We start from the raw sequence: 26,908 nt of genomic DNA, 5'->3' as shown, positions 1-26,908 counted from the left end.
AACCCCTCCAGCAGCCTCACTCCCCTCCCACCATCTCCTCCTGCAGCCTTTTTCTAGTTTTCGGGTTAGAGCCTCAGGTATTGTCCCTCAAATAAAGTCACCCCCTGCGATCCCATCCCCAATGCAGACAGTCCCAGTAAAACTAGATGACATTCCCAGGTCAATCTACCCTGCTCCCTACTGCATCATAGGGGTCTCCTATTTGGGAACATTTGCATCCTGGAGGAAAAACACCTCTCTATTCACACTTTTTAATCTTACAAAGTAAGGAGAGGTAGAGAAGTGATGTAAATGCATAAAACACAAGAGAACTGTATGGTCTACACTAAAGACATTTATCAGTAGAACTATACTGCTCACGGGTGTGAAAAATCCATACAGCTGAGTAACGTAGTTACACAGCCCTAATCCCCTGTGTAGATAGCGCTACATCAGCATGAGAACTTCTCCTGCCAACATAACCAACACCACTTGTGGGGGCTGGACTAAAAGTCTGATGGGAGAGCTCTCTCCCATTGGCTTAGAGAGTCTGTAGTAGCAGCACTGCAGCTGTGCCAACATCAGCTTTATTGTGCAGCCATAGCATCAGACACAAAACCATAGAATCAGGACTCAACATGCGTGGATCTGGAAGTCTGAAATTGGAGCCTGATACATTTGTTGCCTCATTGGTTACCATCATTTCTACAGCCTAAAAGTCCTTGCTAACCAATCAGGCAGCCAGTTTGGGATCCACAGGACAGGACTGTGCTACGAAGCACTCTCTCTTCGGATCCAAACAGTGAAGCATGATTGTTCTCAGTCCAAATCTGGAATCCTTTGGAACTGTAATCAGTGACACTGAACTAGGAAGTGGAGTTGTACAAAAATTGTCCTTGGGTCATTGGTCACCATAGCTTCCTTTACTGGGTTGGAAACCAAGAACTGAGTGTACTCTTTCAACCCCAAATCTCTGCCCTTTTTAGGATAAACTTACACTTCTCTGAAGTAGAATCCTTTACAAAAACCACTCAAAATATCAGCAGTGTTAGTAAGCAATGGCTTCCCGAAACATGCCCAGTTTTTCTTTACTTTGGTGACACAGTTCCAGGCAAAGGACTGGATACAGGGCTGAATCAGAAACTCTGTTAGCCACTAGAGATAGAATTTCTATTTAAAAATAGCTATTTTTCTGCAGCTATTAGATTTCTGACACTGATTTCATTTTATACAAATTTTTAGCACCTACAAATGATGCATTAAACAAAAAACCCATTTCTATTTCCTCAACATCTGCATCATGAAGGGAAGCATTCCACATACCATAGGATTAGCTAGGAGAGATCTTCTGTAGGGCCTGGGTTACAAAAATGCTTCGGGAAGCAAATACATGGGCATTTTGCCAAGTTCAAAATCACTTACCGTGGAATTCTCTTTCCAGATCATCTTAGAAAATACTGATTTAAATAATTGAACTACACTGTGATCATACGCACTTCCTTCAGTTAGTTGGGGTACTGCTGTTGTTCACCATTTCTGAGTGGAGATTTTAAATCATCACTTTTTTTTTGTCCGGTAAATTGGAGTGTTCTCTAATGTTGAAAGAACTGCACTTGAACTTTCTCCATGTCATCATGGAGGGATGGGGAAATAAAGGAAAGCTGAAGTGAGAAATGAGGACTTTAGCAAATGGTCATTTGTCTTAAATTCTCCAATAAATCTGAGCTACATCCTATCAAACTGAACTAATATCCAATTGGGCGACCAAACAGCCTTCAGGAAAGAGAGAAACCCACATCAGAGAGAGATAGAATACATGACAATGAAAGTGTCAAGTGAAATTCCACAGTAGGTTACATCTGATTATTCAGAATCAGGACAAGAGATTCTCTCATCACATTCTCCTCTGAACCATTCAAACCTGCTTCACTCAGCACTGTCTCAATAGTCAGTTACGTTATTTACAAAATGTTTAGTGTCCTAGCATCCCCATAATCGGGGACAAAACAGCCACCTTGTCAAAAGTGGCTTTACCAATAGATGAAACCTGGGATTTAAACTCCAAATAATCACACTCTGTTTGGGATCCATTTAAATTCCCCTTCCAGGTCTTTGACACTTTCATCTCCAGTCATAGCGACTCTGATTTAGGATTAAAGAAGTCAAAGCATCATCTCCAAGCACAGACAGCTGAGAACTCTTCCTCACGTGACACTTTGAGAAGTGGAGGGATAGAATGTGATGAAAATAAACTCTGCAGCGCTCAGCCAAAAGATAACAGTTCTGCAGTGATGGGGAAGGAGGGAATCTCTGAGTCATCCCATCACCTTCCACTGTCACAGTGGCTAAAATGACTATTTTTCTCCTGCTTCTCTTCATTTAAATATAATATGAAAAGTTCCCAATATAACTGCTCTTCAGCAGAACCCAGAGTAATGTGAGAACAACTGGCAATGATACAATCTGTATCATTGGTGACTCTAACAATAATTTTGCAATAGGAGGAATGGTATAAATGTAATGCTCCCTGATTCCTGATAGGAAGGGCACACTCAAATTACTCATGAGACAATGGAGTTGATAGAAAGTACAAATGGGCCACCTCAAAAGAGGGCGAACTACAAAAGGCATAAATGGGCCACTCATCTGGACAAGCTGAGGGATAACGGTGCTGCAAGCAGTTCAACCAGTTTTTAAAAGTTACTATGTGGGAATCAGGAAAAGCATTGATTAAAGAAAAAAATTATTGATAGCCCTAGAGGTTTTTTTGGTGTTCATCTCCCTTGCAGAGTCTCTGATGGCTAACATGGGCTGAATGCCAAGAGAAGGTCTTCTCACACTCACTGCATTCACAGGGCCGCTCCCTTGTGTGGATTCTCTGATGCCTCATAAGGTGTGAGTTGTTAATGAAACATTTTCCACACTCACAGCATTGATAGGGCCTCTGCCCTGTGTGGATTCTCTGATGTTGTAAAAGGTTTGATCTGTGAGTGAAATTTGTCCCACACTCACTGCATTTATAGGGGCTCTCCCCTGTGTGGATTCTCCGATGTTTAGAAAGGGCTGAGCTTCTAGTGAAACTTTTCCCACACTCACTACATTTATAGGGCCTCTCCGCTGTGTGGATTCTCTGATGTTGTAAAAGGCTTGATCTGAGTGTGAAATTTTTCCCACACTGACAGCATTGATAGGGCCTCTCCCCTGTGTGGATTCCCTGATGTGCAGAAAGGGCTGAGGTTCTAGTGAAACTATCCCCACACTCACTGCATTCATAGGGCCTCTCCCCTGTGTGGATTCTCTGATGCTTTATAAGGGCTGAGTAGTCACGTAAGTTTTTTCCACACTCAGTGCATGTATTTTTTCTCTTTCCCCCGAGGATTTCCTGCTTTGTTGTCATTTCCTTGAAGTCCTTCTGAGTTCCCGGACAGGAAATACATTTACCCACTTTCACCCCTGCCTGGTTTCCTTGCTCTCTTTCTGGTCTGTGCTGAATCTCACAGGAGTTTCCCTGCTCATGACTCCTGGACACATTCCTTTTTGATCTTTGTGATAATGCTCTGTGTTTATCCACTTGCTCAACATTTTCCTGCTGAGAATTCTGCTCCTCTTTCTCACATACCATTGCATCACCTGCTGTGATAGAGACAAAATTTCGGAAACAGGGATGGAAAGGGGAAAGCCAAAACAAAACAAGTGCTGAAGAGAGGTCAAATAAAAACAAATCAGGAACTGAACTCCCCCATACTGTTCCGCAAAATAGGAGAGAGGAGGGGATCAATTTAGCTTTCACATCCCATCCAAATTGTCAGGGGGAAGGGAGGAAGCTACTGCCTGGTGTCTGCTAGAATCTACGGGAAGCCATGAGCTATAGTTACCCTGAGGATATGACCTCTGCTGGCAACAATAATGAACTGAGAGAACTCCCAAGGGCTTTGTAGGGCATCCCAGATGTTTCCTTCAGGCACTTTCAGATTCTGAGTTGGTTTAATGTTTCCTCACCTGTGAAGGGAGCTCTCAGGGTCTGTCTTTCCTCTGAACCATGCAGGTCTGGGACCCATGACTCTTCCCCTTGTTCCAGCTGGGAGATCACATCAGGTTGGGAAACTGGAAACCCTGCTCAGATGAAAGAAAACAAAGGAGTTCAGTTGATTGCATAGGACTTTGTCATAAAAAGCATTCTATTAATTTAACTTCAGTACTTAGTGTGACCTGGTGTGCCTTGGGGAGTCCTGACTGAAAATGCTAAGGTCAGGGCAGGCTTAAAAAAGGGAGAGCAGATGCTCCCAAAACTGGTGGTTAACAGTGAAGTTAAACAGAGGTAGGAAGCAGGGCCACCCGTGGGGGGAGGGGAGGGGACAAGTGGGGCAATTTGCCCCAGGCCCCCATGAGAGTTTTTTGGGGCCCCTGGAGCGAAGTCATTCACTTGCTCCGGGGCCCCCGGAAAACTCTTGCGGGGCCCGGGCCCCCAGAGCTTCTTCTGCTCCGGATCTTCGGCTGCAATTTGGCGGCAGCGACGGGTTCTTCCGCTCCAGGACCCACCGCTGAAGTGCCCTGAAAACCCATGGCAGGGCGGTCCTCCCGCCCCGGGACCCGCCGCTGAAGTGCCAGGTCTTTGGCAGTGGGGGCCCCCCACCGCCAAAGACCCCAGGCCCCCTGAATCCTCTGGGCGGCCCTGGTAGGAAGAGGGATTGAAGAGAAAATCCAGATAATGCAGCTGTCCTTTATATTTCCTTTGTCATGTGGCCTGTACTTCCTGTGTCCCAAACACAAGCTTCACAGCACATGGCATGGAAAAGCCTTGGAGTTCTCAGTACACAGACATACCCCTGCATATCTTGTTGACTCAATAGGTGTATCCCCTTAGTTTTTCCATGGGCTTAGTTCTTTCCATTGAACAGGCTAGGCAGTGCTGATGCCAATATGTCCAGGGGTGTCACCCAGAAACACTGCACAAGTCTGGAAATACAGATATACCTACATATCCATAATTCACATTACAAAGGTAATACAAAGATAGAAACAAAATTATCATACTTGGAAAATCATAACATTTTCACTGACACCTTGCATGGCATATCTAACATGATTCATTACAATGTAATCATATTGGTATTAATAATAAAAATAATAATAATATAAAGTGTCTCACAATTCCATACAGTGTCACACTTAATAAACCAGTGAATTCCCAGGACCAGCTCCCCAGGTCCTTGAAGATGTCGAACACTCTGCTTATGAGGGATTTGAAATACCCACATATCTGCTGGGAACACACACACAGACACTGTGTCAGTCTGTACCTCTATGTTCATTCTTCTACAAAATTATGATAAATTTTGTATATAGTATATGTGTGAGGGCTGAATCCCCACTCTGTCACTCTGAGTGTAGAAAGTGGGGCCCTGCAAGGATTCTAAAAATTAATACTTGCCACTCCAGGCTTGAATTAAACTCCTAAGGTTACAGCTTCTCTCTGACCTTGGCTTGGTAAATGCAGCCACCACCCAAATGAATAAAAAAAAAAACCTTGGACCCAGGAAGGAGCACTTGGGAATTCCTCCCTGTAGAGTACCCTCAAATCCTTTCACACAGCCCCTCCGGGGAAGAGCTGAGAAAAAAAACCACAAAGGAAATTAGCTGTGGCTACCAGCTAGCCAAACAACATGCACAAACCTCTTAGGAAAACAAAAATCCAATCTTGTTCTTTAAAAAGGTAAATTTTATTAAAAACTGAAAGGAAAAGAATACATCTGGAACTTAGACTTTTTGCTAGATCTTAAAGGAAACAATTAATTTTTGTAAGCAACCAAAATAACTTTCTTTGGGGTTCAGCTTAAAGGTTACAAGCAAATTAAAGCATCTGGGATAGCACAGAGGAGATCCAAAAGCCAAAATAAAAAATGGACCTGATTGTGTCTGTCTAAACATTCCCTATCCAAATAATTTCTTCTAGGTATGGAAGATGAATTTTCATACCTGGTTCAAGTCTTACACAGCATTGCTACTCCGTGTCTCCTTTTCCGGAAAATAGACAAAGGGAAAGTTTATTTCCCATTTTAAAAAGTTCTAGCCTTTCCGTTGGCTCTTTTGGTCAGGTGTCCACTCCTTTTCTTTTACCTGTGGGCTTGTTAACCCTTTACAGGTAAAGCAAGCAGAGAACAGACATCAACAGGGATTTTACAGGCTGGATGGGTGTTTATAAAAGGGAGATCCCTCCTCTCCCCTTCATTTATCACTGTATGGCTTGTGAGGTATCATTTGAAAAGGCAATCTACTGAATATCCTCCTGTTAAAATATGTAGCAACATTGTACGTAAAGTTATGAGATTTTATGGTATGATATTACTGAAAAAGTTGCACCCCTAACCCTAAGTTCCTCAGAGACAGCAAGGCAAACAGCTGGTCAAATAGCCATTCTCCAGCAGGGGGAAGGTGTGAAGAAGACATTTACAGTCCATCACAGGGACCACTTGAAGCTCATATGTATGACAGCCTGTCACTGTGACTCAGCTGAGAACTGAAGTTGTTTCTAGTACAAAGGACTGAGTTATAAAAAGAGGTGAGGAAAATGCATGAGACTCTATCTCTCTCCCTTTTCCCTCTGCTCATGACAACTTCTGAAGAACTAAACTTGGGCGGCAGGGGCGGGTTAGAGGGAGTTCTGGCTGAAAGGAAAGCCAGCCTGTCTCAGCACATGGTGAGAGAAAGATTTGTTTTAAATCCATTTTAGCTTGTTAAGTTAAACATTAGTTTGTGTTTTATCTTGCATTTCTTTTGTAAACAATTCTGACTTTTATGCCTCATTACCTGTAGTCACTTAAAATCTTTTTTTTTTCAGTAGTTAATAATTTTGTTTTATTGTTGTTTTATCTAACCAGTGTGTTTGGATTAAAGTGTGTTGGAAACTCCATTTGGGATAACAAGACTGGTGCATGTCATTTTCCATTGATGAAATAACAGACTTCATATGAGCTTGTGTTGTTCAGTAACGTTCTGGACAGGGCAAGATGCACATTTCTGGTGGGAAGTCCGGGACCACAGAATTTTCTGGGGTTCTCCTGTGGGGTACTGTAATTCGTGAGTGGCTGACTAGCAGCACTCAATACTGTGTAGCTGGGAGCGAGTTATATGCTGGAGACTGTGTGTTAACTGCCCAGGAGTGGCTGCTCTCGCAGTAAAGCTGTGTAAAAGGCACCCCAGCTTGGGGAACTGAGGGGACACAGCTGTTCAACACTCCAGATTGCACTGTAGTTAATGTCACAGACACTCAATTTCAAAGAGTCTCCTAAAACACTGAGAAATTAAATCCACGTCCCAGAAATCGAAGTCTCCAGAGAGAGGGCAAGTCTCCCTGGCACTGCTTCTTGCTGACAGACAGGTCCAAAGACAAAGAGAGTCCTGGGGAAGCTGAGAACAGTAAGCATGGGCTGGTGGGGTTCAGTGGAGAAAGGGAACAGGAAGGGTAGGGATATTACTGAATGCAGGATTTCAGCAGTACTAAATGTCAGGATACCACATATTGCAGCCCATTTGAAAATATAATCCCAAATATATATATAAAATGATGGGGTCTAAATTAGTAGTTTCCATTGATTTATATAAGGGCAATAAGATATTCTCTGTATTATTGTCTATCCCTTTTTTAATAATTCCTAACATCCTGTTTGCTTTTTTGAATTCCTCTGCACACTGCGTGGATGTCTTCAGAGAACTATCCACAATGACTCCAAGATCTTTTTCCTGATTCGTTGTAGCTAAATTTGCCCCCATCATATTGTACGTATAGTTGGGGTTATTTTTGCCAATGTGCATTACTTTATATTTATCCACATTAAATTTCATTTGCCATTTTGTTGCCCATTCACTTAGTTTTGTGAGATCTTTTTGAAGTTCTCCACAGTCTGCTTTGGTCTTAACTATCTTGAGCAGTTTAGTATCATCTGCAAACTTTGCCACCTCACTTTTTACCCTTTTCTCCAGATCATTTATGAATAAATTGAATAGGATTGGTCCTAGGACTGACCCTTGGGGAACAACACTAATTACTCCTCTCCATTCTGAAAATTTACCATTTATTACTACCCTTTGTTCCCTGTCTTTTAACTAGTTCTCAATCCATGAAAAGATCTTCCCTCTTATCCCATGATAACTTAATTTATGTAAGATCCTTTGAAGAGGAACCTCGTCAAAGGCTTTCTGGAAATGTAAGTACACTATGTCCACTGGATCCCCATTGTCCACATGTTTGTTGACACCGTCAAAGAACTCTAACATCCCTTTACAGAAACCATGTTGACTTTTGCCCAACAATTTTTGTTCTTCTATGGGCCTGACAATTTTATTCTTTACTATTGTTTCAACTAATTTGCGTGGTACAGACGTTAGACTTACCGGTCTGTAATTGCCAGGATCGCCGCTAGAGCCCTTTTTAAATATTGGTGTTACATTAGCTAACTTCCAGTCACTGGGTACAGAAGCTGATTTAAAGGACAGGATACAAACCATAGCTAATAGTTCCCCAATTTCACATTTGAGTTCCTTCAGAACTCTTGGGTAAATACCATCTAGTTCCGGTGACTTGTTACAGTTAAGTTTATCAATTAGTTCCAAAACCACCTCTAGTGACACTTCAATCTGTGTCAATTCCTCAGATTTGTCACCCACAAAAGGTTTGGGAATCTCCCTAACATCCTCAGCCATGAAGACTGAAGCAAAAAATGCATTTAGTTTCTCCGCAATTACTTTATCGTCTTTAAGCGCTCCTTTTGTATCTTAATCGTTCAGGGGCCCCACTAGTTGTTTAGCAGGCTTCCTGCTTTTGATGTACTTAAAAAACATTTTGTTATTACCTTTTGAGTTTTTGGCTAGCTGTTCCTCAAACTCCTTTTTGGATTTTCTTATTACATATTACATCCAAAGCCCAAGATTTGGTGGTGATGGGGGACTTCAACTATCCGGATATATGTTGGGAAAATAACACAGCGGGGCACAGACTATCCAACAAATTCTTGGACTGCATTGGAGACAACTTTTTATTTCAGAAGGTTGAAAAAGCTACTAGGGGGGAAGCTGTTCTAGACTTGATTTTAACAAATAGGGAGGAACTCATTGAGAATTTGAAAGTAGAAGGCAGCCTGGGTGAAAGTGATCATGAAATCATAGAGTTTGCAATTCTAAGGAAGGGTAGAAGGGAGAACAGCAAAATAGAGACAATGGATTTCAGGAAGGCAGATTTTGGTAAGCTCAGAGAGCTGATAGGTAAGGTCCCATGGGAATCAAGACTGAGGGGAAAAACAACTGAGGAGAGTTGGCAGTTTTTCAAAGGGATACTATTAAGGGCCCAAAAGCAAGCTATTCCGCTGGTTAGGAAAGATAGAAAATGTGGCAAAAGACCACCTTGGCTTACCCACGAGATCTTGCACGATCTAAAAAATAAAAAGGAGTCATAAAAAAATGGAAACTAGGACAGATTACAAAGGATGAATATAGGCAAACAACACAGGAATGTAGGGGCAAGATTAGAAAGGCAAAGGCACAAAATGAGCTCAAACTAGCTACGGGAATAAAGGGAAACAAGAAGACTTTTTATCAATACATTAGAAGCAAGAGGAAGACCAAAGACAGGGTAGGCCCACTGCTTAGTGAAGAGGGAGAAACAGTAACAGGAAACTTGGAAATGGCAGAGATGCTTAATGACTTCTTTGTTTCGGTCTTCACCCAGAAGTCTGAAGGAACGCCTAACATAGTGAATGCTAATGGGAAGGGGGTAGGTTTAGCAGATAAAATAAAAAAAGAACAAGTTAAAAATCACTTAGAAAAGTTAGATGCCTGCAAGTCACCAGGGCCTGATAAAATGCATCCTAGAATACTCAAGGAGCTAATAGAGGAGGTATCTGAGCCTCTAGCTATTATCTTTGGAAAATCATGGGAGACGGGAGAGATTCCAGAAGACTGGAAAAGGGCAAATATAGTGCCCATCTATAAAAAGAGAAATAAAAACAACCCAGGAAACTACAGACCAGTTAGTTTAACTTCTGTGCCAGGGAAGATAATGGAGCAAGTAATTAAGGAAATCATCTGCAAACACTTGGAAGGTGGTAAGGTGATAGGGAACAGCCAGCATGGATTTGTGAAGAACAAATCATGTCAAACCAATCTGATAGCTTTCTTTGATAGGATAATGAGCCTTGTGGATAAGGGTGAAGCTGTGGATGTGGTATACCTAGACTTTAGTAAGGCATTTGATACTGTCTCGCATGATATTCTTATCGATAAACTAGGCAAATACAATTTAGATGGGACTACTATAAGGTGGGTGCATAACTGGCTGGATAACCGTACTCAGAGAGTTGTTATTAATGGTTCCCAATCCTGCTGGAAAGGCGTAACGAGTGGGGTACCGCAGGGGTCTGTTTTGGGACCGGCGCTGTTCAATATCTTCATCAACGACTTAGATATTGGCATAGAAAGTATGCCTATTAAGTTTGCGGATGATACCAAACTGGGAGGGATTGCAACTGCTTTGGAGGACAGGGTCATAATTCAAAATGATCTGGACAAATTGGAGAAATGGGCTGAGGTAAACAGGATGAAGTTTAACAAAGACAAATGCAAAGTGCTCCACTTAGGAAGGAAAAATCAGTTTCACACATACAGAATGGGAAAAGACTGTCTAGGAAGGAGTACGGCAGAAAGGGATCTAGGGGTTATAGTGGACCATAAGCTAAATATGAGTCAACAGTGTGATGCTGTTGCAAAAAAAGCAAACATGATTCTGGGATGTATTAACAGGTGTGTTGTGAGCAAGACACGAGAAGTCATTCTTCCGCTCTACTCTGCTCTGGTTAGGCCTCAGCTGGAGTATTGTGTCCAGTTCTGGGCACCGCATTTTAAAAAAGATGTGGAGAAATTGGAAAGGGTCCAGAGAAGAGCAACAAGAATGATTAAAGGTCTTGAGAACATGACCTATGAAGGAAGGCTGAAAGAATTGGGTTTGTTTAGTTTGGAAAAGAGAAGACTGAGAGGGGACATGATAGTAGTTTTCAGGTATTTAAAAGGGTGTCATAAGGAGGAGGGAGAAAACTTGTACACCTTAGCCTCTAAGGATAGAACAAGAAGCAATGGGTTTAAACTGCAGCAAGGGAGGTCTAGGTTGGACATTAGGAAAAAGTTCCTAACTGTCAGGGTGGTTAAACACTGGAATAAATTGCCTAGGGAGGTTGTGGAATCTCCATCTCTGGAGATATTTAAGAGAAGGTTAGATAAATGTCTATCAGGGATGGTCTAGACAGTATTTGGTCCTGCCATGCGGGCAGGGGACTGGACTCGATGACCTCTTGAGGTCCCTTCCAGTCCTAGAATCTATGAATCTATGAATTTTTACACTTAATTTGGCAGTGCTTATGGTCTCTTCTATATATCTCACTAGGATTTGACTTTCACTTTTTAAAAGATGCCTTTTTATCTCTCACTGCTTCTTTTACATCGTTGTTAAGCCACAGTGGCTCTTTTTTAGTTCTTTTGCTGTGTTTTTTAATTTGGGGTATACATTTAAGTTGGGCCTCTAATATTGTGTCTTTGAAAAGTGTCCATGCAGCTTGCAGGGATTTCACTCTAGTCATTGTACCTTTGAATTTCTGTTTAACTAACCTCCTCATTTTTTCATAGTTCCCCTTTCTGAAATTAAATGCCACAGTGTTGAGCTGTTGAGGTGTTCTTCCCACCACAAGAATGTTAAATGTTGTTATATTATGGTCGCTATTTGCAAGCCGTCCTGTTGTAGTTACTCCTTGGACCAGCTCCTACGCTCCACTCAGGACTAAATCAAGAGTTGCTTCTCCCCGTACCAACTGCTCCAAGAAGCAGTCATTTAAAATATCGAGAAATTTTGTCTCTGCATTTTGTCCTGAGGTGACATGTACCCAGTCAATATGGGGATAATTGAAATCCCCTACTATTATTGACAGGTTTCAGAGTAGCAGCCGTGTTAGTCTGTATCCTCAAAAAGAACAGGAGTACTTGTGGCACCTTAGAGACTAACGAATTTATTAGAGCATAAGCTTTCGGATGCATATAGAATGGAACATATATTGAGGAGATATATATACACACATACCGAGAGAATGAACAGGTGGGAGTTGTCTTACCAACTCTGAGAGGCCAATTAAGAAGGAGAAAAAAAACTTTTGAAGTGATAATCAAGATAGCTCAGTACAGGCAGTTTGATCAGAAGCAAGTGTGAGAATACTTACAAGGGGAGATAGATTCATAGACTCTCTAATCTCCCTTAACAATAATAGATCCCTATTGTTATATTCTTATTAGAGCATGGAATTACTATCTATAGAGATTCGATGGAACATGCGGTTTCATTTAAGATTTTTACCCCCCCCCCCCAAAGTATGACCTGCTCTGTCCTTCCGATATATTTTGTACCCTGGAATGATTGTGTCCCACTGATTGTCCTCACTCCACCAGGTTTCTGTGATGCCTGTTATGTCAATATTCTCTTTTAACACGAGGCACTCTAATTCACACATCTTATTATTTAGACTTCTAGCATTAGTGTACAACCACTTTAAAAAATTATCACTGTTTATCTGTCTGCCCTTTTCTGATGTGTCAGGTTCTTGTGTGTGTGAATGCTTCTCGTCTGATCTGGCCCCTACTTTATCCTCTTCCAGCCTCTCTTTCTGACTAAAAACTATAAAATCTCTATCACTAGACTCTCCTCTAAGGGTATGTCTACACTACGAAATTAGTTCGAATTTATAGAAGCCGGTTTTATTGAAATCAGTTGTATACAGCCGATTGTGTATGTCCACACAATAAAATGCTCTAGGTGCTCTAGTCGGCAGACCGCGTCCACAGTACGAGGCTAGCGTCGACTTCCGGAGCATTGCACTATGGGTAGCTATCCCACAGCTATCCCACAGTTCCCGCAGTCTCCGCCGCCCCTTGGAATTCTGGGTTGAGATCCCAATGCCCGGATGATGCAAAACAGTGTCGCGGGCGGTTCTGGGTACATGTCGTCAGGCCCCTCCCTCCCCCGTCACAGCAACGGCAGACAATAGATTCGCGCCTTTTTATCTGGGTTACCTGGGTTACCTGTGCAGACAACATGGAGCCCGCTCAGCACAGCTGAGCTCACCGTCACCATATGTCCTCTTGGTGCCGGCAGACGTGGGACTGCATTGCTACACAGCAGCAGCTGCTAACTGCCTTTTGGCGGTAGACGGTGCAGTAGACTGGTAGCCTTCATCGGCGATCTGGGTGCTGGCAGCCGTGGGGCTTGCCTTTTGGCAGTAAATGGTGTATTATGACTGTTAGCCGGCCTATTACAAGTCGGGTCATCGCACGTTAGCAGAGTCTTCCCTGAGCAGCAGCTCGTGCAATAGGCCTGAAGACCATCGTCATACACCGCCCCGTATTTGCTGCCAAGCACCCAGAAAGATGCCGAGGGCTATCAGTCACGCTGCACCGTCGTCTTAAGATGTAAAAAAATAGATTTTCTCTGTATTCATTTGCTTCCCCCTCCCTCCGTCAAATCAACGGCCTGCTAAACCCAGGGTTTTCAGTTTAATCTTTGGGGGGGACCAGTCTGTGACAGTTGTTTGTGTCTCTCCCTGATGCACAGCCACCGTTCTTTATTTTAATTCCCTGTGCCTGTACGCCATGTCGTCACTCGGCCCCCCCTCCCTCCTTCCCCTAGGCCGTCAGATACTACGTTTGCGCCACAGCTCGAGCCGAGAAGCGGTTCGCGCCTTTTCTTTGAATTCTGGGTTGAGATCCCAATGCCCGGATGATGCAAAACAGTGTCGCGGGCGGTTCTGGGTACATGTCGTCAGGCCCCTCCCCCCTCGTCACAGCAACGGCAGACAATAGATTCGCGCCTTTTTACCTGGGTTACCTGTGCAGACAACATACCACGGCAAGCATGGAGCCCGCTCAGCTCAGCTGAGCTCACCGTCACCATATGTCCTTTGGGTGCCGGCAGACATGGGACTGCATTGCTACACAGCAGCAGCTGCTAACTGCCTTTTGGCGGTAGACGGTGTAGCATGAGTGATAGCCGTGGGGCTGGCAGCCGTAGTGCTGCATTGCACCAGCCCCTTCCAGGCGATGGTATATTATGACTGGTACCCGTCGTCGTCATACTGGTATGGCTGTCAATCATGGCCACCTGGGCAGACATGCTACTGTTTTGATGATGATGGTTACCAGTCATAATATACTATTTTCTGCCAATTGCCCAATATTGTCTGCTAAGCACCCAGAAGAGGCCGAGGGCGATGCTGGGTGCTGGCGGACGTGGGGCTGGCAGACGTGGGGCTGCATTGCTACACAGCAGCAGCCCCTTGCCTTTTGGCAGATGATGGTATATTATGATTGGTACCCATCGTCATCGTACTGGTATGGCTGTCACTCATGCTGCAGCGTCGGCTGCCACCTTAAGATGTAAAAAATAGATTTGTTCTGTGTTCATTTGCTTCCCCTTCCTCCGTGAAATCAACGGCCTGCTAAGCCCAGGGTTTCCAGTTTAATCTTTGGGGGGACCATTCTGTGTGACAGTTGTTTGTGTTTCTCCCTGTTCCTGTACCTGTACGCCATGTCGTCACTCGGCCCTCCCTCCCTCCCTCCCTCCCTCCCGCCCTCCTTCTCCTGGTCCATCAGATACTACTTTCGCGCCTTTTTTCTGACCAGGCGCCATAGCTAGCACTGGGATCATGGAGCCCGCTCAGATCACCGCGGCAATTATGAGCACTATGAACACCACGCGCATTGTCCTGGAGTATATGCAGAGCCAGAACATGCCAAGGCGAAACCCGGACCAGGCGAGGAGGCGATTGCAGCACGGCGACGAGAGTGATGAGGAAATTGACATGGCCATAGACCTCTCACAAGGCACAGGCCCCAGCAATGTGGAAATCATGGTGTCACTGGGGCAGGTTGATACCGTGGAACGCCGATTCTGGGCTCGGGAAACAAGCACAGACTGGTGGGACCGCATCGTGCTGCAGGTATGGGACGATTCCCAGTGGCTGCGAAACTTTCGCATGCGTAAGGGCACTTTCATGGAACTTTGTGACTTGCTTTCCCCTGCCCTGAAACGCCAGGATACCAAGATGAGAGCAGCCCTCACAGTTAAGAAGCGAGTGGCGATAGCCCTGTGGAAGCTTGCAACGCCAGACAGCTACCGGTCAGTCGGGAATCAATTTGGAGTGGGCAAATCTACTGTGGGGGCTGCTGTGATCCAATTTGCCAGGGCAATGAAAGACCTGGTGATAGCAAGGGTAGTGACTCTGGGCAACGTGCAGTCAATAGTGGATGGTTTTGCTGAAATGGGATTCCCAAACTGTGGCGGGGCCATAGACGGAACCCATATCCCTATCTTGTCACCGGAACACCAAGCCACCGACTACGTAAACCGCAAGGGGTACTTTTCAATGCTGCTGCAAGCCCTGGTGGATCACAAGGGACGTTTCACCAACATCAACGTGGGATGGCCGGGAAAGGTACATGATGCTCGCGTCTTCAGGAACTCTGCTCTGTTTCGAAAGCTGGAGGAAGGGACTTTCTTCCCGGACCAGAAAGTGACCATTGGGGATGTTGAAATGCCTATCGTGATCCTTGGGGACCCAGCCTACCCCTTAATGCCATGGCTCATGAAGCCATACACAGGCAGCCTGGACAGTAGTCAGGACCTGTTCAACTACAGGCTGAGCAAGTGCCGAATGGTGGTGGAATGTGCATTTGGACGTTTAAAAGCGCGCTGGCGCAGCTTACTGACTCGCTCAGACCTCAGCGAAAAGAATATCCCCATTGTTATTGCTGCTTGCTGTGCGCTCCACAATATCTGTGAGAGTAAGGGGGAGACCTTTATGGCGGGGTGGGAGGTTGAGGCAACTCGCCTGGCCGCTGATTACGCGCAGCCAGACACCAGGGCGGTTAGAGGAGCACAGCAGGGCGCGGTGCGCATCAGAGAAGCTTTGAAAATGAGTTTTGTGACTGGCCAGGCTACTGTGTGAAACTTCTGTTTGTTTCTCCTTGATGAACCCTCCAACCCCCCCCCCCGACCCGGTTCACTCTACTTCCCTGTAAACCAACCACCCCACCCCACCCTCCCCTCCCCTCCCGCTTGCAGAGGCAATAAAGTCATTGTTTTTTCACATTCATGCATTCTTTATTAGTTCCTTACAGAGGTAGGGGGATAATTGCCAAGGTAGCTGGGATGGGTGGGGGAGGAGGGATGGAAAAGGACACACTGCATTTTAAAACTTTAACTCTTATTGAAGCCCAGCCTTCTGATGCTTGGGCGATCATCTGGGGTGGAGTGACTGGGTGGACGGAGGCCCCCCCACCGTGTTCTTGGGCGTCTGGGTGAGGAGGCTATGGAACTTGGGGAGGAGGGCTGTTGGTTACACAGGGGCTGTAGTGGCGGTCTCTGCTCCTGCTGCCTTTCCTGCAACTCAACCATACGCTCGAGCATATCACTTTGATGCTCCAGCAGACGGAGCATTGCCTCTTGCCGTCTGTCTGCAAGCTGACGCCACCTATCGTCTTCAGCCCGCCACCTCTCCTCTTGTTCATGTTGGGCTTTTCTCATCTCCAACATTGACTGCCTCCACGCATTCTGCTGTGCTCTATCAGCCTGGGCGGACATCTGCAGCTCCGTGAACATCTCGTCCCTCGTCTTACGTTTTCTCTTTCTAATGTTCACGAGCCTCTGCGAAGGAGAAACATTTGCAGCTGGTGGAGGAGAAGGGAGAGGTGGTTAAAAAAGACACATTTTAGGGAACAATGGGTACACTCTTTCATTACAAGGTCGCATATTTCGGCTTGCAGGCAGCCATCGTAGGCCACAGTGTTTTGGCTTTTTTAACCTTCTTAACATGCGGGAAAGGTTGCAAACAGCAGCGCATTTCCCATATCAAGGATGAATTGGGTTGTCCATTTAAAATGGGGTTTCAATGTAAAAGGAGGGGGCTGCGGTTTCCCGGTTAACATGCGGCACAAACACAAGTAAACCCCCCCCCCACACACACACACACGATTCTCTGGGATGATCACTTCACCCCTCCCCCCCACCGCGTGGTTAACAGCGGGGAACATTTCTGGTCAGAATAGCAGGAACGGGCGCCTCTGAATGTCCCCCTTAATAAAATCACCCCATTTCAACCAGGAGAGCTTTCTGGAGATGTCCCTGGAGGATTTCCGCTCCATCCCCATACACGTTAACAGACTTGCTTGCTTTTTTTTTGTAATGTTTACAAATATTTACAAAGTTACACTCACCAGAGGTCTTCTGTGTGCCCTGAGGGTCTTGGGTGAGTTCGGGGGTTACTGGTTCCAGGTCCAGTGTCACAAACATATCCTGGCTGTTGGGGAAACCGGTTTCTCCGCTTCCTTGCTGCTGTGAGCTACCTACAGTACCTCCATCATCATCTTCCTCGTTCCCCGAACCGTCTTCCCTGTGTGTTTCTCCAGTGAGAGAGTCATAGCACACGGTTGGGGTAGTGGTGGCTGCACCCCCTAGGATCGCATGCAGCTCCGCGTAGTAGCGGCAAGTTTGCGGCTCTGCCCCGGACCTTCCGTTTGCTTCTCTGGCTTTGTGGTAGGCTTGCCGTAGCTCCTTAATTTTCACGCGGCACTGCTGTGTGTCCCTGTTATGGCCTCGGTCCTTCATGGCCTTGGAGATCTTTTCTAATACTTTTCCATTTCTTTTACTGCTACGGAGTTCAGCTATCACTGCTTCATCTCCCCATATGGCGAGCAGATCTCGTACCTCCCGTTCGGTCCATGCTGGAGCTCTTTTGCGATCCTGGGAGGACTCCATGACGGTTACCTGTGCTGATGAGCTCTGCGTGGTCACCTGTGCTCTCCACGCTGGGCAAACAGGAAATGAAATTCAAACCTTCGCGGGTCTTTTCCTGTCTACCTGGTCAGTGCATCTGAGTTGAGAGCGCTGTCCAGAGCGGTCACAATGAAGCACTGTGGGATAGCTCCCGGAGGCCAATAACATCGAATTCCGTCCACACTACCCCAATTCTGACCCGCAAAGGCCGGTTTTATCGCTAATCCCCTCGTCGGAGGTGGTGTAAAGAAACCGGTTTAAAGGGCCCTTTAAGTCGAAAGAAAGGGCCTCGTTGTGTGGACGTGTCCAGGCTTAATTCGGTTTAACGCTGCTAAAGTCGACCTAAACCCGTAGTGTAGACCAGGCCTAAGAGAGGTCTCTGTCCGATCCACATGCTCCTCTGCAGCCATCGGCTTTCCCCCATCTCTTAGTTTTAAAACTGCTCTGCACCTTTTTAATGTTAAGTGCCAGCAGTCTGGTTCCACTTTGGTTTAGGTGGAGCCCATCCCTCCTGTATAGGCTCCCCCCATCCCAAAAGTTTCCCCAGTTCCTAATAAATCTAAACCCCTCCTGCAACCCCGCATACCTCTTGCCCCCACACACACCCCAGGCCCCGGACTCCTGCACCCCCAGCCCTGACTCCTGCACCCCCTCACACATACCCAGACCTTACTCCTTCACCCCTCTCAAACACACCCCAGTTCCCTGCCCTCCCGGATTCTTGCAAATGCCCATAACCCCTTCCCCCACAAACACCCCCAGCCCCTCACACACACCCAGCCCTGACTCCTGCCCACCCTGACTCTTGCTCCCCCCCATCCCCATCTGCATCGCTCACATGAAACAGGAGCTGCCCCAGGTAAGCGCTCCACACCCCAACCCCCTGCCCCAGCCTGGAGCCCCCTCCCACACCCTAACTCCTGGCCAGACCCTGCACCCCAATGTTTTTTCACATTTTTTTTATAAAGGGCTCTTATCCAAAGCGCTTTACAATAGTTAGCTAATGGTACAAACAATATTTGGAAAGATCATTAAGTGGTGCACCGAGACCCTCAGCGATTTTCAACTGGTCTGTGGAAAAATCAGTTGGACTACAAGAACAATCAAGGTACCTCACTTTATTTTCATTTACTTCCTATTACTAACAGGAGGAGGATGAAGAAAAAAAAGAATGAAAAATCGGCGTGAGGGGGGGAGATAAGAGAGAATGTTCTTTTTCTTGCCTAGGTCCCAAGGAGGGACACCAAAAATGAAGCTGAGCATAGGGCCCCACTAACATTAAATCTGCCACTGAGCTTCCTTCTCTGGATACCCCCAACCAGCATTCAAGGACACACGGAGCGTCTGTGTGATACGCAAGCCTAGACCAGCAGCTCTGACTCCAGCAGCCTGCTCGTTACACCCCAAGCGCATTCAGGTGTGGGTGGAGAAGGCTCAGGGTTTGAGAGGTCAGGGGTAGGAAGCTTCTGTTGGTTATGCCGCACCTAAGGCTCAGTTTTACTTGAGCAAACAGGAGATATTTGACACTGTGTGATACTGCTCCTGTGCGCTGTTCCCAAAGTGTTCTGCAGTGGGGGAGGGTCTCAGGTAGTGTGTGTGTCACTGGCATATTGGGGTGATGCTGAAACTGGGCAGAGTAGAGGTGGCATTGTGGGGCTGGCGTGAACCTTAACTCTTCATTTCTCCTTCCAAGAACCAAGGGGACAGTAACCCTTACCCAGTGAGGTCACATTCTCATAGTTCTCCTGCATGACATCCCTGTAGAGAGCTCTCTGAGTGGGGTCCAGCAGAGCCCATTCTTCCCTGGTGAAATACACAGCCACCTCCTCGAAGGTCACTGGCCCCTGAAATAGCAAGAGTCCAACACTCAGTACCTGCTGCTCCACTCACAGCCTCACTATTTGTGGGGGAGAGGAGCCCATCAAAGGGAAGCTCTGGGTGAATTGAAGTCAACAGAGTCCCACCCCAACCCTGCTCAGAGCATCCAGGAAACACCAGGGTGAGGGGACGAAGAGAGAGCCCCTCCGCTTTCCCAGCAGATCCATCACACACCTTCTAGCCACAGACTGATACAGGAGATGGAGCCTCAAGCAGGGTCCAAGGAGAGCTCCCTGGTAGGAAGCCCAACACCCTCCTCATTCTGAAGAGCTGGATATGAAGGGAGGGGAATATCCCCTAAGCCTGACTGGTGGGTGCTCCCTTCCTCTCTCACAGCAGCCACTGGTTAGTCAGATCAGGCTTCAGCACTACGAGTCTGGTCAGTTTTCCTAGCTCCATGTATGTGGGTTATTTTCTGTTCAACACATTAGGTCATTTCCCCCACTGAACCTCATGGGTCTGTTCCTAGAATCTAAGCCACTTATTAAACAACTCCCAGCAGGTTTGCCGCACCCTGTCCTCCTCCATTTCTCCAACCTGTTTATTCCCTGCCCTGCTCCAACCTCCAGACCAGACTGTGAAAACCTTCCCATCTCTGGTGTATTTGCTGCCCCTCTCCCACCTGCAGGAACCCATCAACCACCCCCTGATAATACCTACCTGGACTGGCTCCTCTGCAGCCATTTCTCTCCCCTGTCCAATGAGAGGACGGGATGAACTGGAGCGAAACATGGACATCATTCTGCAGCCTGGCAGGGTGAGAAGGGCAGTTGTGGAGGTTTCAGAACAGGCTTTAATTAATTTCACAGCACGATTCCCCAGGCCCTTTCCCTGCAGACAGACACCCTAGATTCTACCATGCTGAGAAAGGCTTGATCTCTTTATACAGTGTAGACTTGGCCCCTCCTGCCAGGCTAAGCCCAGAGACATTTTTAACCTCCCTTCTCCCTCTCCCCATCCCATAACAAAGTCTCTGAATACAATGCTAGAAAAAAACAGAACCAAAGGATTCACTGTGGGGGATTCTCTCAGACACTGACACCACGGCAGCCACACCCCAGCAGGAGGGATATGGAGTCAGGAACTGGATTTTCCTCTGTCTGATCCTCACCTTTTCCACAGGAAAGTGACTCTATCCAGGGTGCAGTAATACATCTGTCTGGGCAGATTAGAGATCTGGAAATCTCTCTCAAAACTCTCCTCTCCCACGGCCCCTTTCAGTCTCTCCTATCTCTTTTTCTCTGTCCTCTCTCCCTGCCTGTCTGGTAGGAAAGTCCCATTCCTGGGTTGTTTGCTCCCCACGGCTGGATTTGCTCCTGCAATTGCTAATGGGACAAGAAATGAGGGGTCTCTGTTTGTGTAGAGTCATTTTAAGGCCAGAGCCCCAGCATTTTCCTTTTGTTTCTTTCAGTTACTTGGAATGTCTGGCTCAGAATTTAGTATTAACAGGGCTCAGGGCTGCCCTATGGGGCTAGTACCTGCCGGAGAAAGCCATCACCTGGGCCAGACAGAGAAGCAGCTTTAATTAAGATCACTTCCCAGCACAGAATCCCCGCTGGGGGAGCAGCAGCTGCTAAGCCTGGTCTCCCAGATCACAATGGAGGCTGCAGCATGTGACCCAGGAAGCTGAACCCCAATATCCTGAGCAGAGAGGGACAGAGCGTTTGAGCAGCTTCCCTCCTTTAGCTCTCTGGGGAGAGCAGCTAATGAGAGCCCCTCCTCACAGGGAGAATTGCTGATCTCATTTGCCCCACTGTCCATCTGGAGTCACTCCTCCTCTTCCCATACACTGACTCTTGATTAACCTTTGTCTCAATGAAACCAGATTTCAGAAAGAATGAGTCCAGAATGCTGTAGAAGAGACCATTCTGTGGCAGTGCTAACCCCCTTCCCACCTCCCTCACCCCTCAGATTAAGAACAAGGACTGGGGGGGGGCACACATTTTCCAAACAGAACCGAAAGTTCCTGCAGTTTTCAAAAGAGGAGAAAAGCAAAATCTATGATTTCAAACTAACAGTGTTTGGTAAGTGGATAGAAAGTTATCACAGTGACAGGGCATGTGTCTGGAGAATGCCAGGCAGTGCTTGGAGCCAGGACTCTGTCACAAGTTGATCAGGGAGAAGGATCATGGTTAGTAGCAGTTCCCAGAGCCCCCAGTCAGGGGCCCCAGACACCCCCCAGCCAGGGTCCCACCAGATATTCCTGGGATGCAGCCCCCTAGAGTCCCTGGCCAGGGACCCCAGATACCTCTCAAAGCCCCACCAGACAAGGAATCCCCACCAGACCATGACTACCAGGTTGGGAATCCCAAAGGGTTCCCCCCACCAAGAGCCCCCAGCAGCCAGGGATCCCCCCACTGGGAACTCAGTCCCTCACTGCCTGCCTAGGAACCCCCCCTGCCACCCTCCAGCAGGATCTGCCATGCCGTTTGTCTGGGACCCCCTCCTCTGCCCAGCGGGACCCCCTGATGCTTTACAGAGGGACCCCTCACTCTGCTTCCCTGGCATTCCCTGACCTAGTGCCAGAGCTCCGCCCCCCACCAGCTCTGTGCACTGGGCATGGCAACGATCCCAGGAGCCAGCAGGGGAAGCCCAGACACAGCTCCTGGCACAGCACCAGACTCCCTCTAACCCCCTGCCCCTCCTCCCCAAAAGACACCCACCCCCACTGTTCTGCAGCCAACAGACCCTCAGCGATACCCACCTCCAGGACCTATATCCTCAGGGCTGGGCACATCAGAACCACCCCCTGAAGCCCCAAACCTCCAGAACCCACCAACCTGACTAGGGTACCCCCTGCCCAGTCACCCAAACACCTCCCCTTCCCACAATGCCCCTTCAGCTCCAGCTGTAATCTCCCCACACAGACACCCCTTGCCCCCAGAGCAACAGTGTTACCTCACAGTGTCTGAGAAGCGGATAGAAAGTTATCACCACCCCCTGCTGGCCAGTTACATAGGCAGAGGGAGCCCTGGAGGATGCCTCTTGAACAGGAGAATGGAAGGCCTGGAGGGCAAGAAAGGTAAGAAATGTCCATGGCCTGTCACCAGCAAATAATGGTCACCATGGAGCCACCGCAGAGGTGGCTACATCTTAGAACTGCAGGAATCAACCCCTCATCCCGTGCCAGCTGGAGAAAAGAAAAGAGTCCAGCCAACTCTCCTGTTACCAGGTGGGGGCCACTGATCCCCAAACAGGGGGAGGCCTCTGTCTTTGATGTGTATTAAATATGTGGCTGATCTCTTTCATCAGCAAACATTTTAACAGAGATAAAAGGGTCAGGGGAAGAAATGATTCTCAAAGAAGAGGGGAAAGATGATCACAGGCAATTTAATCCCCTGCAACCTCCAAGATGGAGAAGGACTCAGGACAACAGGTTCCCTCCAAGGAAGAAGAATTTGCTGGGATTTAGAAACATGGGGAACAGCCCCAAACATGAAAGGATTTTTAATTGACATTTGATAATAACATAGAAATGAAAGAGAAAGGCTGGAAATCTGAGAGTGTTTCCCATCAATATTTGTTAAATGAAAAGAGAGGAAATGGGCACCATTTGAAAACATTTTATATCCATGTTCAAGAATCTGAGAAAAGGTGTAAATCTGAGATTTTCTTTGTATTTTATAATTAGAAAGACAGGTGAAAATCTCAGGGCATATTCAATTAGAAATAGACAACTAGAGAGAAGTGGGGCAAATGTTGAGGGTATTTTATATCAATCTTTGAGATTTGCAGAGAAAACGTGTCACAAACTGTGCAATTCAAGGTGGAAAATCAGAATTATGGAGAGACCAGGGGGAAATCGGGGGAGAGGAGAGAGCTGATCATTTGTGGGGAAAGGGGGGAATCTCCCCGGATTTTATAGCCACGTGTGAGATACTGAGAGAGGAAAGGGGCAGAACTGGAGAGAATTTGTACTTGGGGTGAAAGGCAAGTGGCACAAACAGGGACCGGATCCAATTAACTCCCCTTCCCCTGCCCGCCACTTCTCCCCCGGGGATTTCCTGCTGCACAGAGACACACACCAGTGCCAGGGGCTTTACTCACATGAGTTCTCCTATTGGCTGTGCAGGATCAGAGCTCCTGGCATATATTTCCACATTGCAACCTCCAGATTCTAAGAGTGTTGGCAGAGGCCGGTAGCCATTCCTGCATTCCAGAAGCCATTTCCAGCTGTTCATGTCTCCCCAGTCCCTACAGCGGGCAGATGATTACTAAGGTCTTGTTCTTAATTTTGTAAGGGAGCCAATAGCACGCCTGGAGTGTCACCACAGACTGCACTAATTAAGCCTGAGTACATATTGCATGGGCCCCTTTCAAGAACATCATTTCAATTAACAGATAAAATGGATCTTTCAGGAAATTTCCAGATATTTATGATGAATCACCTTATTGTGGGATGGGCATCATGCTGTGGAGTATTGAACGGTGCAAGGACTTTAAATACTTTGGGTTGTAATTATGCTGCCCTGGCACTGTTCTTACTGCTCAGAACACTTGTAAAGTAGGCTGGTTTTATGTATATTATTAATTTTGGCAGGGTGAATATCTTAGAATGGAATTTTCTAAAACTGAATAAAAATAATCGTCTTCGTCTTCCATACGGCAACTTAGAAAGCAACATGAAAAGTCGACATCCAAAGTTGTTCGCCCTGAAAGGCCATTTTGCTTGAGATCGTCACTTGAGTTGCTATTCAGATGGCGAGCTGTCACTCAGCACTCATCGCCAGGTCCTAGCACTGGTCATGCCGAAGCACTGAATGGGCAGGAACCATTATAACCTTTACACCAAGAGTCTCCTTTGTTCAGAGCATGTCAGCGTTTTCACAGCAGCACCAGCACAAAGCAAGACAGCTTAGCGGTGCCCCTTAGGAATCCACTTTACGAAAGTCCTGTGAGCACATGGAGACCTGAGGTCTTCCCCTCGGCGTCAGGATGCCTAAAGCTAGGGTTACCATACGTCCGGTTTTTCCCGGACATGTCCTGCTTTTCGGCAATCAAACCCCCGTCTGGGGGGAATTGCCAAAAAGCCGAACATGTCCAGGAAAATGCTGGCCGGGCACTTCCCCTCCGCGGCGGCTCTGCTCCTCCCCTGACTCTTCGGCTCTGTTTAAGAGCTGAGCTGCCCGAGCGCTATGGGCTTCAGGCAGCCCCCATGCCTCCGGACCCCAGCCGCTGGCTGGGCGCTTCCCCTCCCAGGCTCCAGCTGCGCTGGGGAAGCGCGGGGCGGGGGCGCAAGGTCTGGGGGCTGCCCAGCAAACCGTGAAGCCGGTAGCGCTCGGGCAGCCCTTTTCCCGTGGCTGGGAGTGGGAGGGAGGAGGGGGCGGAGTTAGGGCGGGGTTGGGGCAGGGAAAGGGCGGGGCTGGGTGGGAAATGGGGGGGGCAGGGCCCCGTGGAGGGTCCTCTTTTTTAATTTGTTAAATATGGTAACCCTAGGCTACAGCCCACTTCTTCGGATGCATATAGAATGGAACATATATTGAGGCGATATATATACACACATACAGAGAGCATGAACAGGTGGGAGTTGTCTTACCAACTCTGAGAGGCCAATTAATTAAGAGAAAAAAAAAACAACTTTTGAAGTGATAATCAAGCTAGCCCAGTACAGACAGTTTGATAAGAAGCAAGTGTGAGAATACTTACCAGGGGAGATAGATTCAATGTTTGTAATGGCTCAGCTCACTCGAACCGAGCATGCCCAGAAACATTCCTTGTAGCCACTGCCCTCTCTCTGCCCTTACTTCTACTTACGATTTGCTGCCTCCTCTTTGGGGGGGGTTAAAAGGATTAAGGGGGGCAAATCGCAGCGGGGGGCTGTCAGGGTCTGAGCAGGGGGCAGAATTTTACTGGCCTGGGGGGTTCAAGCTACTGTAGCTAGCGGCAGAAGAGGGGCTGAAGGGCAAAAATCGGTGGTGGGGGGTGAGAGCCGGGGTTAAGCTGGGGGGGGGGAGGACACTGCCAGACCCCGTGCGGGTACAAAACCCCCGTTTAGGGAGGGGGAGGGGGGGGAACAGTGACCCCGTGGGATGAGCCACACACTGTGCTCGCTAATCTAGGGGTGTGGGGGGGGGCAGAGGCTGTTTTTGTTGTTCTCACAGGGACGCTGCATGTCAGCCTCGGAGCAGGGGGCGGGTTCCTGGGGCTGGGGTCTTAAAGGCACAGGCCTCCAATTCCTAGCCTGTCAAAGCTTAATCACCGCAGCTCCTCTCTATCCTATACAAGTGTTGCAGGGCCAGGGCCGCCCAGACGGGGGGGCCAAGTGGGGCAATTTTCCGCAGGGGCCCCCACGAATATGTCGGAGGCTGCCCCCGCCTCCGTCTTCCCCCGGGGTCTCAGCGTGCCGCGTCCGGGAGCGGCCCTGGCGCACTGCAGCGCGGTGGCTCCAACGCTGTCCGGGGCCGCTCCTGGTCGCAGCACGCTGAGGCTCCAGGAGAGGGGGTAAGCGCCATGGTAAGGGGTGGGGCACCCCCCCGACCCCATCCTAACCATCACCATCACCCAGCAGCAGCCCATTATGTAATTGCAAATGTATACATACCATTAAAGCATTTAATGTTTTTAAATAATGTATTTAGTGTATTTTCAAATTCTTACAGATTAATTTTTGAATGTATGTCACTGGTTATTTTTTACATTTCCAAATACATGTTACTATAGTATTGCAACTTTTTTTATGGAAGGGGCCCCCAAAATTGCTTTGCCCCAGGCCCCCTGAATCCTCTGGGCGGCCCTGTACACGGCTACGTTACTGATCCAGCCAGGAGACTGAATGCGGTGAAATATTGTACAGACACCCCCTCCCTCCAACTCTGCCTCTCACATTTTGAATATGTAAAAGTGTCTTCTATCAGTTTCTATGCCTATATGAAATCACTGCAGCTCATTTCTCTTATATAACGTGCTGAGTTGCTAACTCCCTCCCAGAGCCCACATGTCTGCACCCCCTCCTGTACCCCAATCCCATGCCCCAGGTCAGAGCCTGCACCCCTCACTCAAACTACCCATAGCCTGCAACCCTCCTGCACCCCAACTCCATCCCAGAGCCTGCACCCCAAAAAGGGCTGGATTAACTTTTTGTGGGCCTGGTGCTAAACATATTTGTGGTCCCCAAGGGGAGAAATGGGGACATGGGGCATGGGGGGCAGAGTCCTCAGAGCGACGGGCTGGCCAGGGGCAATGGGAGATGGGTCATGG

The 26,908-nt window shown here is 47.5% G+C and overlaps 1 protein-coding gene across 2 annotated transcripts in view; it reads right to left on the bottom strand.

Moving 5' to 3' along the window:
• Nucleotides 1-25,645, bottom strand: part of LOC128823111 (zinc finger protein 2-like) — a 36,325-nt gene extending 10,680 nt beyond the window's left edge. Inside the window, exons 1-5 of one of the 2 annotated variants that reach the window (XM_054005218.1) lie at nt 25,358-25,645; nt 20,372-20,460; nt 19,551-19,677; nt 3,979-4,092; nt 93-1,640 (exon numbers count right to left, since the gene is read on the bottom strand). In XM_054005218.1, coding sequence (XP_053861193.1) covers nt 1,612-1,640; nt 3,979-4,092; nt 19,551-19,677; nt 20,372-20,452 — 351 coding nt within the window. In that variant the 5' untranslated portion in view covers nt 20,453-20,460; nt 25,358-25,645 and the 3' untranslated portion in view covers nt 93-1,611. Of the gene's footprint in view, nt 1-92; nt 1,641-3,978; nt 4,093-19,550; nt 19,678-20,371; nt 20,461-25,357 lie in introns of those variants that run through there. The other variant, XM_054005217.1, reaches the window with a different exon arrangement.
• Between the last annotated feature and the right edge of the window lie 1,263 nt (nt 25,646-26,908).

The sequence above is a fragment of the Malaclemys terrapin genome, chromosome 15 (genome assembly GCF_027887155.1).
Source record: "Malaclemys terrapin pileata isolate rMalTer1 chromosome 15, rMalTer1.hap1, whole genome shotgun sequence".
Lineage (NCBI taxonomy): Eukaryota > Metazoa > Chordata > Testudines > Emydidae > Malaclemys > Malaclemys terrapin.
This window is presented reverse-complemented; position numbering and strand designations above follow the sequence as displayed.